Source organism: Eleutherodactylus coqui, chromosome 6 (assembly GCF_035609145.1).
Source record: "Eleutherodactylus coqui strain aEleCoq1 chromosome 6, aEleCoq1.hap1, whole genome shotgun sequence".
NCBI classification, from domain to species: Eukaryota; Metazoa; Chordata; class Amphibia; order Anura; family Eleutherodactylidae; genus Eleutherodactylus; species Eleutherodactylus coqui.
This window is the reverse complement of record NC_089842.1, coordinates 13865543-13881168: the sequence shown is the minus strand read 5'-3', so window position 1 is coordinate 13881168 and position 15626 is coordinate 13865543. Positions and strand designations below refer to the sequence as shown.

Sequence of the window (15626 nt, the reverse complement as noted above, 5' to 3'; positions counted from 1 at the left end):
TGGAGTTGAGAAACAATGCTCTAACAGGCAAGATTAGCATAATCTCCAATCCTGGTTGTTATAGAGGTAGCCCAGCTGAATAGTTATTTCTGACATTTATGGTCAGTCCATTCATGACGTATTTACTAATTTATGACTACAACAAAGAAAGTTTGTTGTGGTCATTGATTAGCTAATAAGAAGGTTGAAGAGAAGAGTGCAGAGGAAAATCAAGCATAAATCCAGCCCCACTGGGGGATCTGCAGTGTCTATATCCATTGATATGTAGAAGCTGCAGAAAAAAATCTGTGCAAAATATTTAATAAAATCTTTTTGCAAAAATGACTAAGTGCATGAGCGAACAGGGAACAGCTGATAGGTGGGGATCATTAACATTGAACCTCTGCCAATCTACTAGTGATAAACTCTTCTGATCACAGGCAAGTAATAGATTACAACTATACAACCCCATCAACCTATATCATACAGGAGAATGCACCCACATTATAATCCGACAGCAGAGAAACTGCATCTGAATTTTTTTTTTTTTAATAAAGTTTGTAATCCAATGGACACACAAAAAAAATCCAGGATGGGAAAGGGAAGAAAATCCATAAATTAAGAGGTGTCTGAAAAAAAATGAAGAAATAGAAGGATAATGGGGGGAGGGGTGGTTAAAAAGTCTTTTTGTCCAAGTGTATAACACTTCCTCACAGATTGCGACGAGCGGAGAAATGTCTTAATGAAAAGCACTTACAAATGAGGGACAATACGTCTGAGTATGAAAATAAGATTCTTTCTGAAAACACATTTTTGGCACAGATTAAAAAAAAAGTTATGTCGTGGGGTCTGATTTCTCTAAAGTCCGTATTATATATATTTATATATATAATATATATTATATATACTTATATACACACACCCATGGAGAGTCCTAGAATATCCGAGGAAAGGAAAATAGATCTCCCTTTTGTATGTTTTCCCCATGTAAACTGTACATCCCAAATGAAAAGGAGTGAGAAGTCCTCCGAGCAGATCAGACCGGCTGCAAAAGACGGCGGCGACCGGCCGCCGCTGTTTATGTCTCCTTATTAGCAAACGTCCTTTGCGTCTTTTCCTCGGTCAGGAGTCCAATATTCACAGGTTTCTGCTCATCAGTCCATTGTATTCAGGCTTCTCTATATCACAGCATGTCGCTTAAAATATGACACACGCAAAAGGGGTGGGATGGGCAGGGAATGCTGTACAAAGGTCCATGTCACTAATTTAGTGCAAAGGCAGGTTCAGCTTTTTTCTTTTTTTTCCATTAAAAAAAAAAAAAGTAAAAGGAAAAAAAAAAAAAAGCACACAAATCGTAACCACCATCTTGGAATACTCCACATTTTCAGGCGTGGAAGCCGACACCACTTTCTGTAATGCTGCATCAAACCACCTGTGTGCGTCAGCTCATCCATAAGCAATATGTAAACATCCTGGGAAGCAGCAACGCCAGCTCTGTCCGGCGGGACGTGAATCCTCCACAGCACAGCGGGACAGAGAACTCACTCAGCAACTTTATTTCCTAACGGTTTAGTGCGTTGTTATTGATGGCAGCGCGTGGTCTCATGCCGATGCAATGACGATCATTAGATGAGGAGAGATGTTGGAGATGCTGGCTAGTAAGTCCGGTGCAAGGCGGGACAAGTGACTTTCGGAAAATTCACACGGTGGGAAGATCTGCAGGACATAGGCCGGCTGAAACACAAGAAATTATTATGTGAGACAAAATAAATGATGGTGAACCCACGACATGAACCTCATCATCATTACTTAGAGCTATCTAGAGACTGTAATCTCAGACAGACTGGTATGCTAAAGCTGCCTGTAAAGTGGTGTTCAAAAAAAGTGAGTTTTGAAAAGAACATAAAGCGACAAATCATAACTTATTTCCATTACGCCGGCGGCACACGGCAGAGCCGGATTCTTCATGCGGTTGCCAGCTCTGACCCCAACCCCGCATACCTGCCTTTGCTGTCATGCGTGGTACAGATATTTTAAAAATGTTTCTCTTTCCTGCACCGTCACTAGGTGATGACGCGGGTACTGGCAGCCTATCAGCAATGTCAACTGTGAATGGGCTGTGGGTCAGACAACTTCCAATGACCTCGATGGAAGTAGTCCATGTGGAGTCCGCGCAAAAATAGAACATGCCGCGATTTTAAATCTGCTTGCGGTAATCACAATTGCTATCCGCTCATTTGAGCGAAGATGTGAATTTTTTATTTTTTCAATAGGCGCGGAATACCGCAGGTGACGTTCGCAAGTTCCGGTTTTGAAATCTCATCGTGTGAAGCCCGCCTAAATGCACTGGAAATGCTATATATTCAATTCTAAATGAAAACAATAACAAAATGTAACCAGTTTGAGTTAATCCAGATATATATATTACAGATAGTAAGGAAAGTGAAAGTTTTAGCTGTTCGAAAAAAAATAGCAGTGCAGCATGTTTCTATAAAAACTCAAAAATGTATTAACTGAAAACCATGTTTAAAGGGGTTTTCCTGGAGGAATACTATTGATGACCTATCCTGAGGACAGATCATCAATAGTTGACCGGCTGGGATCCGTTGCTCGGGACCCCAACCGATCAGCTGAGCAGGCACATGCTGTCAGCGCCGCAAATACACAGAGGTCGGAGCTGAAGCAGTGGACATCTCCGACCTCAATGTAGTGGCCAGAGCTTGTAAATGCAGGCAGAGCTCACGTTGATTTCAATGAGAGCCGTGCCTGCAATTACAAGCGCCAGCCACTACACAGAGTTTGGCGCGGAGACTTCCACTGCTTCAGCTCCAACACCTGTGTATTTGCGGCGTTGACAGCATGTGCCCGCTCAGCTGACTGGTCTAGGTCCCGAGCGACTGACCCCAGCCGATCAACTATTGAGGAGTTATTCTGAGGATAGGTCATCAATAGTATTCTCCCTGGAAAACCCCAAATTTCACTTTACTTTGAATTACTCAACTAATATTTAGTGGCATAACCACTGCTTCTAAGAACTGCTTGACATCTGTACTGCAGGAGAGTCTACCAACTTCCGTCAGGAGATTGGGCTGGCTGCTCCATTACCTCAATCCTATTTGCCTCTAACCAAAAAGTTTTCCGCTTACTGGTGTGTTTTGGGTCACTGTCATGTTGAAACACCCATTCCAAGGGCATTTCTTCTTCAGCATAGGGCAACATGATCTCTTTAAGTATTTTGATATATTAAAACTGATCCATGATCCCTCGTATGGCCCAACACTATGGTATGAGAAACATCCCCATATGATGAATTTTGTTCCAACATGCTTAATACATATTACAAAGTTCCCCGGCCTCACCATTATTCACGGGCTTAAATGACTGAAGTCTAATGTGTATGGGGGCCTTATGTGGATGCTGTGTTGAACCTATAGAAAAATGCATCACTGCTCTAATGTCATCAGTATAATCACATACAGCTGATGTTACTGTACCTGGTTGGACCCTGGATTGGGCACGTTGATGATGCCAGCAGCCTGCTTTGCCTGTAAGTAAGTGATGAATGCGGCTTTCAGCGATTCTGTCTGGTTGACCACATCCTCCTGGTCACGACCACATGGAAGAGCAAGTAACAAGCAGTAGTCGCTCTCCACCTGCATACACAGAAAGAAAAATTGTATGTACAATAATCATCTGAACTGACTGCAGCGCCTGGTGGTTAGCATTCTGCCACCAAACATCTAGAATGAACAGCAAACGACTTTGTGAAAGGCTGGCTTTGTCTTCTCACACCTGTCTAAACCCTCCTCATCTTCCAATTACATGGATTGGCATTTCCCATTTCCTCTTTACTTTGGATCCGTATTGCTTTTTGGAGGCTTTTAGCTTTTGTGCCAAGTCTCCTGCATTAGTAATGCAGGTCTATGGTACACGAAGACAACTTTATGTATACGACATGTAATAAAGGATGACTTGGATCTAGCCTCTGGGTTTGGATGTAATTTTTTAAAATGAACCCTCACCATCATGCGGCGAGCAACCCCTTCTAGCTGAGTGGCTTCAAGTCGCATGCGCTGAGCAATCCTCAGTGGGGGTCCTCCCTCTGGGGCTGGTAGAGACCTGTGCGCCAACACGTTATTCCCGGAAACAAAGTGCAACTGTACCGCAGCTGTGTCGTTCTTCAGCGCTAGGAGACCCTGCCAGACAATTGGGTATTTCTGAAAAAAATCAGACACCAAATAAGTAAGCAGCGACAATATGGAGGTAAAAGTCGGGTGAAGTAACGAATGGCCACATTATTAGACAGTACTTCACGAAAAAATACACAGAGCAGTAATAAAGTAAAATACTGCATGTTACAGACTTCAAGGGCATGTCCCACTTCTAGCTGTTTTTCTGCAAAAAGCAGACAGCTCTGTACATTGCACGCTGGTCCAGATTGTACTGCAGGCTGACTCCCATTCACTTCAATAGAACTCAGTCTGCAGTACTAACCCGGGCCACTATACAATGTATGGAGCTGTTTGCTTCCTGCAGCAAACAGCTAGAAGTGGGACAACCCCTTAAGGGCCTTTTAAACAGCCTAACAAGCAGGCACAAACATCAGCTCATAGTCTCATTTATGAAAGCATAACAATGCTTGCTGGTTAGCTGAACATCTTCCTGTGTAAACGGGCAGATCTGCAACCAACTAATGGTAGCTGTATGAGGATATAAGATCATATTAACAATCATTTATCACCCTATGATCTTCTGCCTGTATACACAAAAAGCAAGCAGGGCACAATTTAAAAATCAAGATGGTGTCTGATTAGCACCAGACCGTAGACTGCACTGGATGGAAGTGACTGCAATATACATAGAAGCCCTTGAGAATGTTATATTGGTGAGGCGTGCAGGGATGGAAATATGTGTTTTTGCTGTAATTTAAGTGACACAATCATAGCATTGGATCAGCTCTAAGAGTCCTTATACACAGACAGATCATCTGTAAAGAGTGCTGATCGACAATGAGCAGGTCAGTGCTCATTCCATATGCTGTGCTATCAATTCAATGATGCAACTGCAGAGCATCACATGACCAGCTAGAGCTAGTAACATCTCTGCTAACTGAGGACAGTGTGATTATAGTTCCCCTCTATATTCTCCTAAATAAGCTAAAGACCATAATTACATAGTCAAGAGGAGGAGCCGTCGTCTTCATTATAACTGTGACACGAGCCTCTAATCATAAGCAGCAACTGCAATAAGAGTGTCTGTCCCCCTCTGTGAAGATCCTGTGTGGTACAGTTCATGCAGTCTAATCAAACAGGAAGCTTTGCTGAATGAAATAGTGACTCCAGGGAACAGAGACAGTTATCATATGGTCACAATGAGATCACATGACCACCTGAGGAGGACTCAGGAAATTTTCAGGAAAGGGATGAATAACTAAAACAAGGGAATACTAGCCAATTTATGCATACTACTTATAAAATGAGAGAAAAATTTCAGTGTACAGGGACCAGAGGGGATTACCACCTGCAGTTGTACTTTTCCTCAGTTGTTACCCCTCCTTTCTGCCAGTTTTCAGTCCGATTATTGGCCATCCAAGATGGCCAGAGCAATTTTGTAACTCATGCAAACTGTGCACTGCTCCCTGATTGACTGGAGCTGATTAAGTGGGCAGTGCTAGCCAATCAGAATACAAGTATCCTGATTTGGTAGTTTAACACTACCAATGCACTGTAGGGGGAAAAATTTATGTAGTCTTACAATTGTGTCAACCCTCTCGGACTGCAGATCAGCAACTTCAGACATAATCTTGTTACAAAAATGCTTTACGGTTCAACATGGCTATCAAATCAAACATGAAAAAGTCCCTCAGGCGCAAATACTTTTTCTAAGTATGTATTCCCCATTCTGGCCTGCATTAAGACAAAACAACTCACCGTCAATAGCTGCACCATGTCCACTGATCTTTGTGGAGGTTCTTGTTTGGGAAGAGATTGGACATCTGACCGTTGGAGAGCACTGGCTGTCGAGGACATGAAGGTGGCCTGCTTCTGAGACTGGTGAGGGGAGGGCAGATCTTGTTTTAGACTGATGGTAACCGGAGACGGATAGGAGGTCTGAGATGTATCCACTGACGCTCTCTGTAGGTGCTGAATGTGAGACTCAATCTGACCAGTATGCCTGCTAAGGGCTGCATGATGAGCCTCATTAACCGATGACTGCGCTACCTTAGGATCTTGACCGATTTGTGGTGTTTTGCTTCGACCGGGTGGATTTGAGTGTGAATGTTCACTGTCAGGACCTCCCTGAAAGAAATACATGTGAGCGTTACAAGTAGAAAGCTGCAGGCAATATGTACAAAATCACATGTTCTGTGAGGTCTGGAATTAAAAAAAGAACTCTCTGGCATCATCTAATTAAAAAGTAATCTTTTCTGAGGGAATTTGATATAGACGTGGGTGGGAATTATCATGTTTGTATTCACAATTTTTTAACATTTTTTTTCTGGTGCTGGACTTTATCCATGCCATTACTTCTTATTAGAGAGGATCTGTCATGTCCTCGAATCAGCTGGGCCAGCTGTAGCCCCCGCTGACTATCGCAGCTTTTCTTTTGTCTACTCCCCTCATCTCATTTTCCCGAATAGACTCCTGTTATGGGTTTGTTCGCATCACGTTTCAGCCATTGGTCAAGTGTATATGTTTTGATTGAAATTTTTAAAACTGGTCAAACGTAGTTTAAAAGTTCACACTTTTGACCACATTCGCCCTCCCTTTCATTTGTGTACTTCTTTTTGTGGGACAGAAAAGCACAGTGTACCACTTATTTCTGTTTCACAACTAACATTTGCTCTTTGTTTTTGTTGCCACATTATTCCAAATAGAAAATGTATGAAAATGTTAAAGCTGTAAGTTTCCATATACTTAACGTATACGGTTTTGTTCTCAAATGCCTTAGAAACAAATTGTTCAACTACAAGACTTTATTAGAGAAATAATGTTTTTTCACTGTAAAGTCTATGTCTTTAACGTAAAAATTTACACAAAACGCATAAATACGTATGGGCTATAAGTGTAACAACATACGTTTGCTTAAAATTACATATATTTGTATACTTTATTCATGTACGTTTAATGTATGCACTAAACATACATTAAAAATGTGAAGTGAACAGTCCCTTCGATTCAGCTCACAACTCTTTGAATCTGCCATGTAGGTGGTCTCCACCCTTGTCAATGAATATCAGATTTAATTGACGGTGATTGGAGGTCACCCACTTGACAGACTCAAAAGCTCCAAAAGCCAATTTTAATGGGATTCACTATGCAAGAAATAGGCACAAAAGAAAAGCTATGAGTCAGGAGTTGCAAAGCTATTCAGCTAGCCCAAGGCATCCTTAAATGACGACCACTTGTTGCAGGTCTATAAACACAAATGTAATGAGAAATTCAGAACAGCAAACATGAATATTAAGCTTCTGTAAAAGCTGTGACTGAATATTTTCCATAAAACCCCTTACCTGGGATGGGGTCATACTCCGTGACTGTAAACCCATGGCTGAAGCACTAGAGAACTGAGGATGGGAAAGCTGAGCAGCTGGATAATAGTTCGGGATGTCTGTGTACACTGGTCGATAGTCGTGAAATGAGCTCCCAGAAGGATGGATGAGAGGCACACCATGTGATACTACGACTGGCTGAGATAAGCTCAAGCCGCTCAGCATTCTGGCATCATTGTGTTGGGAATGAGTTAGTTTGATATCAGGTTGTTTGGCCAATTCCTTCACAGGTTGTGGCGTTTTACTGGCAGGAGGAGTCTTTACCGGACCTTCAGGGGTTCGGGATCGCCTAGACTCTTGATGGTGTTCACCAACGGCAGAAATGTGAGAGTGCACTACTATGCGTCCATCACGAGACAAAATGACATCTTGTGGAACACTATAAGGATCTAAGCGCCTCCCTGGTGTTGGCATACGGTAGTCATGCTGCATCATCAGGACTTCAGATTGAACATGAGCTGAACCTCGGCCCACAGGATGGTGGTAATGCATGTCCTCATCTGCAGCGTGCTGGGAAGACAATGTAGGCAGTACCACTTCTCGAATAGTCGCTGGCTGTGGAGTGCTGGATCTCTGAGGCCTGACATCCATCTGAGGTTGCATAGCTGCTCTTGGAGAATGAAGTGCTTCTGGTCGTATACCATACTGCATCGCTGGCAGAGGCGGGGTATTGATTCTGACATCACCTTGAGACAAGTGCCCTAGAGACACAGGCTGCGTTACACTGTGAGGTGGCATAATAACGGTTTGTTCCGGGTGCATGCTTGGGATGTATGGAGGCACTGGTAACCCTGAACCCAGCATAACTGAGGCATTGTTAGTTAAGGCAGAGGAAGCTGTAACACTGGGGTGACAAGACCTGGCAAATGGAGATGGTGAATGACTAGCAGTGCAAGGTGAATGAGGCTCTTGCTTAATATTTAGATGTGGAAGAGCCCTGTCTGTAGGCGTGTTGGATCCAGAAGCCACATGGTTTGCCTCTGGTTGAATCTTGCTCGATAACGAAGGATGGTGGGGGCTCATATTAGTATTCTGAAGCACTTTAGACTCTGTCATCACCTCAGTTATCTTTTTACCAGAAGGAACCATCTGACCAGGTAGCATCTGGCTGTGCATTAAAACCGGAGCGGCGTTCTGGGCAAGCACTTTCACTGCTCCAGTTTGCGTGGATGCATTAGGAACACTAATGTGGCTCGATTCAGATTTCTCCAGTGATGACCGTTCTTGTTTTATGCTCGAGATGACTGGTGAGGTGTTGTACTGTGGGTAACCCGAAGGAGTCGGAGGTCCTTTTGGCAACATCTGAGATGGACCCAGTGGTTCCTGCTTGATTTGGGACTTTGACACAGACTGCTGAATCTCTATATCAACAGCACTCGCTGGGGGAATCTGGCTGATTTTTGCACTGATTCGTTGCGGCCCCTCTGTTTTCTGACCAGAGTAACTTAATAGCATTACTCCTTGTGATGTGTTCACTCGGAGTCCAGGGCTTGGCCCAGTTTCAGTGGGTCGTTCCTCTATTACGGTCATTGTTGGCTTCATGCTGGCCCGACTGTCATTAGCATTTTGTCTCACCTTAATCTTCTGAGATGGGATGCAATGTGGAGCAGGCTGATGTTGTGGATGCTTTGCCAATGTTATCCTTGGCAAATCATCAGGATCAAAACTAGGAGGCATTCTGCTAATAACGGAAGTAGCCTTGTGGGCCACTATAGCCCCCTTCTCTTGAAAAGCTGGGGCCTCAGCCGCTGGTGGGACTACCGTGTTAGTAAGAGGAACAGTCGATTTTTCTTCAGATACTGGCTTTATAGCTTCTACTTGAGGATGAGTGGGCTCTTCAACATGTGACGCAGGGACAGGGTCAGAGATAGCTGCTGTGACGATACTTGGGGTGTTGCTGGCTGAGGACACGTATTTTGGTTCCATTAATATCTTTCTTAAGGTGCTCGAACTTGTATCCACATCAGAAGCCTTTGTATCAGGGGGCATTGCAGGAGGTGGAGTAGAAATGGAAGAATTCTCTTCATGCCTAACAATCCAGTCAGACATAATTGTTGGAGCTGAATGTGCAAGAGGGGACGAGGACACTGGAGCTCCAGTTTTCCCTGGGGTAGTAGACAGAACCGTAGGAACAGTTACACTTGGAGGAGTAACTGGGGCGCTCTCAGTACTTGAACGTAGCTTGAAACTGCTCTGACTAACATCATCGATGTAAAGAGGTTGGGGCGAATCACTCAAATTGGTAGCACCTGACAATTCTTCATCTTTAAACTCCTCATCTCCTTCCTTCGAAATTGTGTCAGAAGATGAATTCAGGTTTATATCCACAGCTGGATTATCAGGGTTGGAGGATGCAGTTTCCTCACCAGGTTGCTCTTTTGGACCTTCATCTGAGGAGACCTTTTCATCTTTTGCAGGAGATTTGCCTTGAACATTCTCATGTACGATCACACTGCTCTGCATGGTGTCACGGGTCTTAACACCAATTTTTCGCTTTTTCCTGCATCCTTTACCACGACCCTTTTGTTTTGGAGGGACACCCCGTAAAGATTCACATTCTTTGGCAGAATTCGATGATTCATTGAAGCCAACACATGGCTCTTTACTTTCAAGCGATTCTGTCTGCTCAGGTACCACAGGTGCAGGAGTTGCAGAGTCAGAGCTAGGAGTAGTATCAGCCTGTAAGATGAGATTTACTGCCTGGTCTGTCTCAGGCTGCAAGTCATCTGGCTGGGAAGCAGCAGCAGCTGTAGTTGTTTCAGAAGGAATTTCAGCTTCCCTTTCAGCTGGATATGTTGGAGCAGGAGGAAAGGTTTCTGTGTCAGTAGAAATGTCACATATAATGGATCCAATAGCTGCCGCCAATTCTGTTTCACTGGCCTGGTGAGCGGGTTTATCCCCATCCTCTTCTGAACGAGTCTCAGATACTTCCCCACTTTGGGATTCTTTATAAGCTGGAATGGCAGCAGTTTCGGTGATCTTCTCGATGTTTTCGACGGCTTGCTCCAGTTCTATCTGTCGTGCCAGCTGCACAGCTTCAGATGAAATCTTGGATTCTTTGACCGTATCTTTGTCAGCAGTTTCAGAGGATGTAGTTTCAGGGGGATTTGTAAATGGGGGAGAAACATTATCTTCTTTCTGAGGGCTTTTGATCTTAACAGGAGAAACAACCACGGGTTCTGTATCCTCATGTTGCCTGAAAGCATCCTTCACATCAACAGCATTAAGACGAATTTCTACCTTCTTCAAATGAGGAATATTTTTGGGATTTTTTGGCCTTCCAACTTTGGGTTTTGTACCTTTCTCCAGAGATATTTTCTTGTCAGGCATTTCAATAGGTTTCTCTGCATGACATTTCTCTGGCTCTACATCTTTTACATCTGGATCAACAGCACTAATTTCTTCCTTGTCTAATCTTGTTTTGCAGGACTCTTCAGCCTGTGGCTCAGTTGTGCCATTGCCATCTTCACTGGTTTCTGCTAAACTCTCCTGGGCCTGTGGTACTGGGTCATTTTTACTCTTTTTACCCTGTTGGCTACTGGACAATGGAGAATTGCTCTGAGCCAGTTTTTGAGAACGTGGAGAACGCCACCCCTCTACTGGTTTTGCATTTTCAATTGTTTCTTTACTTTCTGAAGCTTCATTCTCTTGTCTTATCGTCTCTGCTTTGATAGGAGATACATCACCGACCACTTTCTTGCGAACCTTTGGTGGCCGTCCTCTTCTTGGAGTGGAAGGAGCAATAACCGGAGCTTCTGTAACTTCTTTTTCTGGTCTCTTTCTTGTAGATCGGGGCGTCTCTGTAGACTCTTTAGTTGAAGACACCCCATCATTATCTCCTGTGACACTATAAACAGGCCTACCTTTTCTAAGTCTTCGAGAAAAACCTGGTTCTGGGACATCAGGTTCTGGAACAGCACTTGGAGATTTTGCAGTGCTCCTCGAACCTCTTTCATGTTCGCTTTTTATTTCAATAAGTTTCTGCGGCTCTCCGCGTGGGGATGCCGACCTATTACGCTTCTCACGGTCAATCCGGACACTTTTTCTAGTGGCTGGCTTATCTGAAGCATTTGACCTTTTGCCTTTAGCAGCCTTTTTATTTTTTACAGCATTAAGAGGTTCTACTTCTATGTCATTTTCAGCAATAAGAGGTTCAGCTTCATCTGGGAGAGTCTCTGATTTCTGGCATACATCTGTCTCACTACTTGTAAAAACAGGCGTTTCTTCTAAGGCCTCAATGGGTTCTTCTATCTTTTTATCAAGCTTGGAAGGAGAAACAGCGGGCAAATCCTTCTTCGGTTCAGTGACTGGGTCAGCACTCATATCGGAAAAGGAAGCTCCTGGTGTTGGTGGCTTTGTGTCCAAGTAGGAGGGCTGTTCTGTACTTGTAATTTCAAGTACATGTGGGGTAGTAGGCTGTGTCTCAGTTTCTCCAACAACTTGAGTAGCTTCGCCTGGAAGAGGTGGATGGGTCGATGCAGGAATAGGGGTGACCATAGTGGGCAGTTTGGGTTCCTCAACAGGTGGTTCACAAGGTTCAGCTAGCTTCTCTTCTACTGTCTCAGGAGAATGCGGTGGTGTTTTGTCAGCAGAGACTTTTTCTTGGATTGGTGCTACAAGCTCTTGTTGGGGAAGTGTTACTGGTGTTGGCACAACAGACACTGGTGACTTAATCTCTCGTTCTTTGCACTCTGGCGTAGACTCAGGAGTTTTTGGTCGAATCTCTTTTTCTTCAACTTTTTCTATCTCTTTTGGCTTTTGTTCTTTTTCTTTCTCTTTTTGCTGCATCTTTGTGAGCTCAACAAATCGACTATGAAATAGGACCACTGGTTCTTGAACAAGGTCTGAAGCATAACTGATCCCATCGGAAGAAAGCTGTCGGCCATAAGGACGAAACATGCCTATATCTGTATCTTCTTCTTTCTTTTCCAAGTGCTGGAGTCTTTTTGAGTCTTGTTCAAAGATTGAACTGTGAAGGAAACGAGAGGCAAAAAGTTCTTGCTTTTCTTGCTCTTCTTCCTTGTGGTCTTCTTTTTTGTCATCCAATTTACCATCAGAATCTGTTTTGATTTTCTTTTTTTTCATGTACCACGATGGTATAGGCCTTGGGGCAGAGTCAACTTTCTCTTTGTCTTTATTACTGCGAAAATTTGCAAACCTGGAATCCCAGTCTAAAAAAGACCAATTTTCTTCACGAGACGAAGATAGTGATTTTGCCCTCTCTAATAAGGCTTTTGTATCTGGGGTGATAGTTTTATCTAGTGCAAATGAATAAAACTTATTTCTTTCCAATGAACCAGTCAGTCGATCTTCCTTGTCTCTTAACTTATCTTCTCCATCCCGTAATAAAAAAGAGAACCTTGAACAGTCTAATAGAGAAGAAACTTTGGGGGAAAGCGGTTTGGGATCACTATCTTCATCAGAGTCTGATTGAACTTCCCCAGGTTCTAGGTCTCTGGGACGCTTTCTAATGGCCTCTCTTTTAATAATGTTGCTAGGAAAGCTAATATCCACTCTGTTGCTATCTTGTTTAAGTTGGTTATCCCATTTGCTATATTCTTCTTCGGGGCTCATAGCAATTAATTTACCTTTGGAAGGCTCAGTAATATTTTCCCTCTTGATAGACTCACCAGATAGCAATTTAAAATGTTCATCTTTAAAAGCCACATTAGAAAATGTGTTCTTTTCATCTACATGGGGTGACTCTTTGAATTCTTTGAGCGGTATTAATCTTGGGGAGCCAACTGTATAATCATCCTCATTAAATGCAAAAGGTCGCATTCCCGGAGAACAAGCCATTCTTTCAGATTCATCGCTTATCTGGCGAGAACTTCTATAGTGTCTTTCTGGTTTGGTAATTTCATAATCCAAATGATCATTCTTTTTTTTTTTAGTTGGAGGGGAGTCATCGGTGACATCTTGTGGAGGCTTCCCAACTTCATGCACGAGGCTGCGTCTTTCATATTCCTCTGCTTCTTTATTTGGACTTCTGAATTTTTCAGACTTCAAAATCTCTAGTTCCATCTGTTGCTTCAGCTTGCGGTTTTGCTCCATCTGTTTTCTGTAACTCTGAGTGTGATCAATGTCAATTGCAAGTTTTTCTTCCGTTTCTGATCTTTCCATGCCCACTGGTTCTCTTGAAAGATGACTGTAAAGTTTTCTGTCATCTTTAGGGGAGTCTTTATCAATATCTTCTGACAAGAGTGCATGCCGCTGAATATTTTTCATGAAGGTCATCTTTTTAGAAGCTTGTTCTGGAGATTCAAACTGTTCGTCTACTGATTCTCCTAAACGAAACGGCAGATCCAAATTTGAACGCCCAGACACCGCAACAGACAACAGATCTTGGCCATCTTTGGGGCTGTTAATAGTGAAAAGTCTTTCAGATTTGTTTTTCCGACCGTCTCTCTTCAAAAGATCCTTCCTAGAAGCTTTTCTTTCAAAATCAGCCTCCCGCCCTATGGTGAAGTCTCTTGAAGATACAGGCTCAGGGGGTTTCCTTAAACCTAAACGGCTGTCATCCTCATCTTGGTTACTCCTTCGAACGTCAATTTTTTGCCGTTCACATTTCAAGTTAGCGTCGGCGAAGCGTCTTTTACGAGCTTCTAACTTGTCCAAATCAGCAGCCATGGCACCCTCTGTAGGTTGCTCCAACTTTAAGTGCTTTTTTAGTTTCGGTTTGCCTTCCTTGTCCACAACTTCAATGTGGCTGGATAGTAACTTCTCTTTTGGCACCTTAGTTCTTGCAGATTCAGCTTTAAGTTGCTCAAACTTGGGCTGCTCAAGTCTGATCATCTGAATTTTCTGATCTGATGAAGGGGACTTTATAGACTCGCCATCTATCTTGTTCTTTGAAGCTTTATCTATGCCAGGAGTATCAAAAACTTTCCCTTCCTTTTCATTTACTCTTGTAAGAACAACACAAGGCATGAGGTCCAAACGGTTTTTAGATGTACAGTCCTTATCATTTTTCTCTTTTACCAGCTGCTTGGCACTGCCTTTCTGTTTCTCTAAGCTGGGCTCCTTTTCATTATCTTGATCTGTTTCAGAAGACTGGGAACTTGTTGAATGATTTTTGGACTTTCGCTTTGACCTATCGGATTTGTCTTTTTCACCTTTCTCTGTCTTTTCCTTACGCAGTAGCCGCTTCTCTTTATCAGATCGATCTGAATCAAAAGTGCGCTCCTTTTCTATTTTGTCACTTTTTATATAGCGATCAGTCCTAGTTTTGTCAATTTTGTCAAACCTTGAAGGGGAGACTGAACTACAACTTCCACTTCGGTCAGGGGAGTGACTGTAAATTCTATGTTCTGGGTCACTGGTAATTCTTTCAGACTGTGATGGGGATGCTGCAGGACTCTGAGGTCTTCTTGAATGGGTTGGACTTTGGCTACGTTCTATCTGTCTCCGCTCACTATCCCGCGCTCGATCTGTCTCAAAACGTTCTCGCTCCCGTTCTCTTTCCCGTCTGTAACTATATTCCTGGATGTCCTGTTCAAATGGATCCCTGTAGTCTCTATATTCTCTTGACTCCTCATAGTATCGCTGCTCATAATAATCGCCTTGGTATGACTCCCAGTCTGGGTAGAATTCTCTGCTCCTAGCAGGGTACTCTCTTCTAGTTTCCTCCTGGTATGTCCCCGCAGTCCGGACAGTATCATAATAAGGTCGTTCCGTGGAAGGAAATTCATGGTATGATCCTCTTCGGGTCTCATCGCTTCTAGAAAAGGTAGGGGGGGGGGGGAAAGCAAGTTAGCTCTGATGCAAGTGATAAAATATACAAATTTTACAACATTTCTTACAACAGCTTTGTATGTAACATAAAGGCTATTTACACCAGATGAGGATTTAATTATGTCTTTTAGGAAGGTAAACCTTTAGCAAAAACAGGACTGGTTCAAAAATAAAGAGCAATGTAAGTTTTCCCCCATTTGATATTCACTCTTATGTTTAGGCATAAACAAACCTATGCAAAAATCATACCAAACCTGCACTCATTGCAAAGATTCTTAGTGTCTGCTCATTGAAAGCTTTCTTCATTACTACTGTCAAAATAGCTTGTTTCATGCTTATACCTATATTTGGACAGTTTTGC

At 43.0% G+C, this 15626-nt stretch overlaps 1 protein-coding gene across 6 annotated transcripts in view; it reads right to left on the bottom strand.

Annotated features, from left to right (window-relative positions):
- Positions 1 to 284: 284 nt before the first annotated feature.
- Positions 285 to 15626, bottom strand: part of SPEN (spen family transcriptional repressor) — a 79411-nt gene continuing 64069 nt past the window's right edge. For 5 of the 6 annotated variants that reach the window (XM_066606306.1, XM_066606311.1, XM_066606307.1 and 2 more), the window contains 5 exons: positions 7493 to 15251; positions 5910 to 6278; positions 4002 to 4196; positions 3474 to 3632; positions 285 to 1713 (listed from right to left, as the gene is read on the bottom strand). In XM_066606306.1, coding sequence (XP_066462403.1) covers positions 1582 to 1713; positions 3474 to 3632; positions 4002 to 4196; positions 5910 to 6278; positions 7493 to 15251 — 8614 coding nt within the window. In that variant the 3' untranslated portion in view covers positions 285 to 1581. The remainder of the gene's footprint in view (positions 1714 to 3473; positions 3633 to 4001; positions 4197 to 5909; positions 6279 to 7492; positions 15252 to 15626) is intronic. The other variant, XM_066606309.1, reaches the window with a different exon arrangement.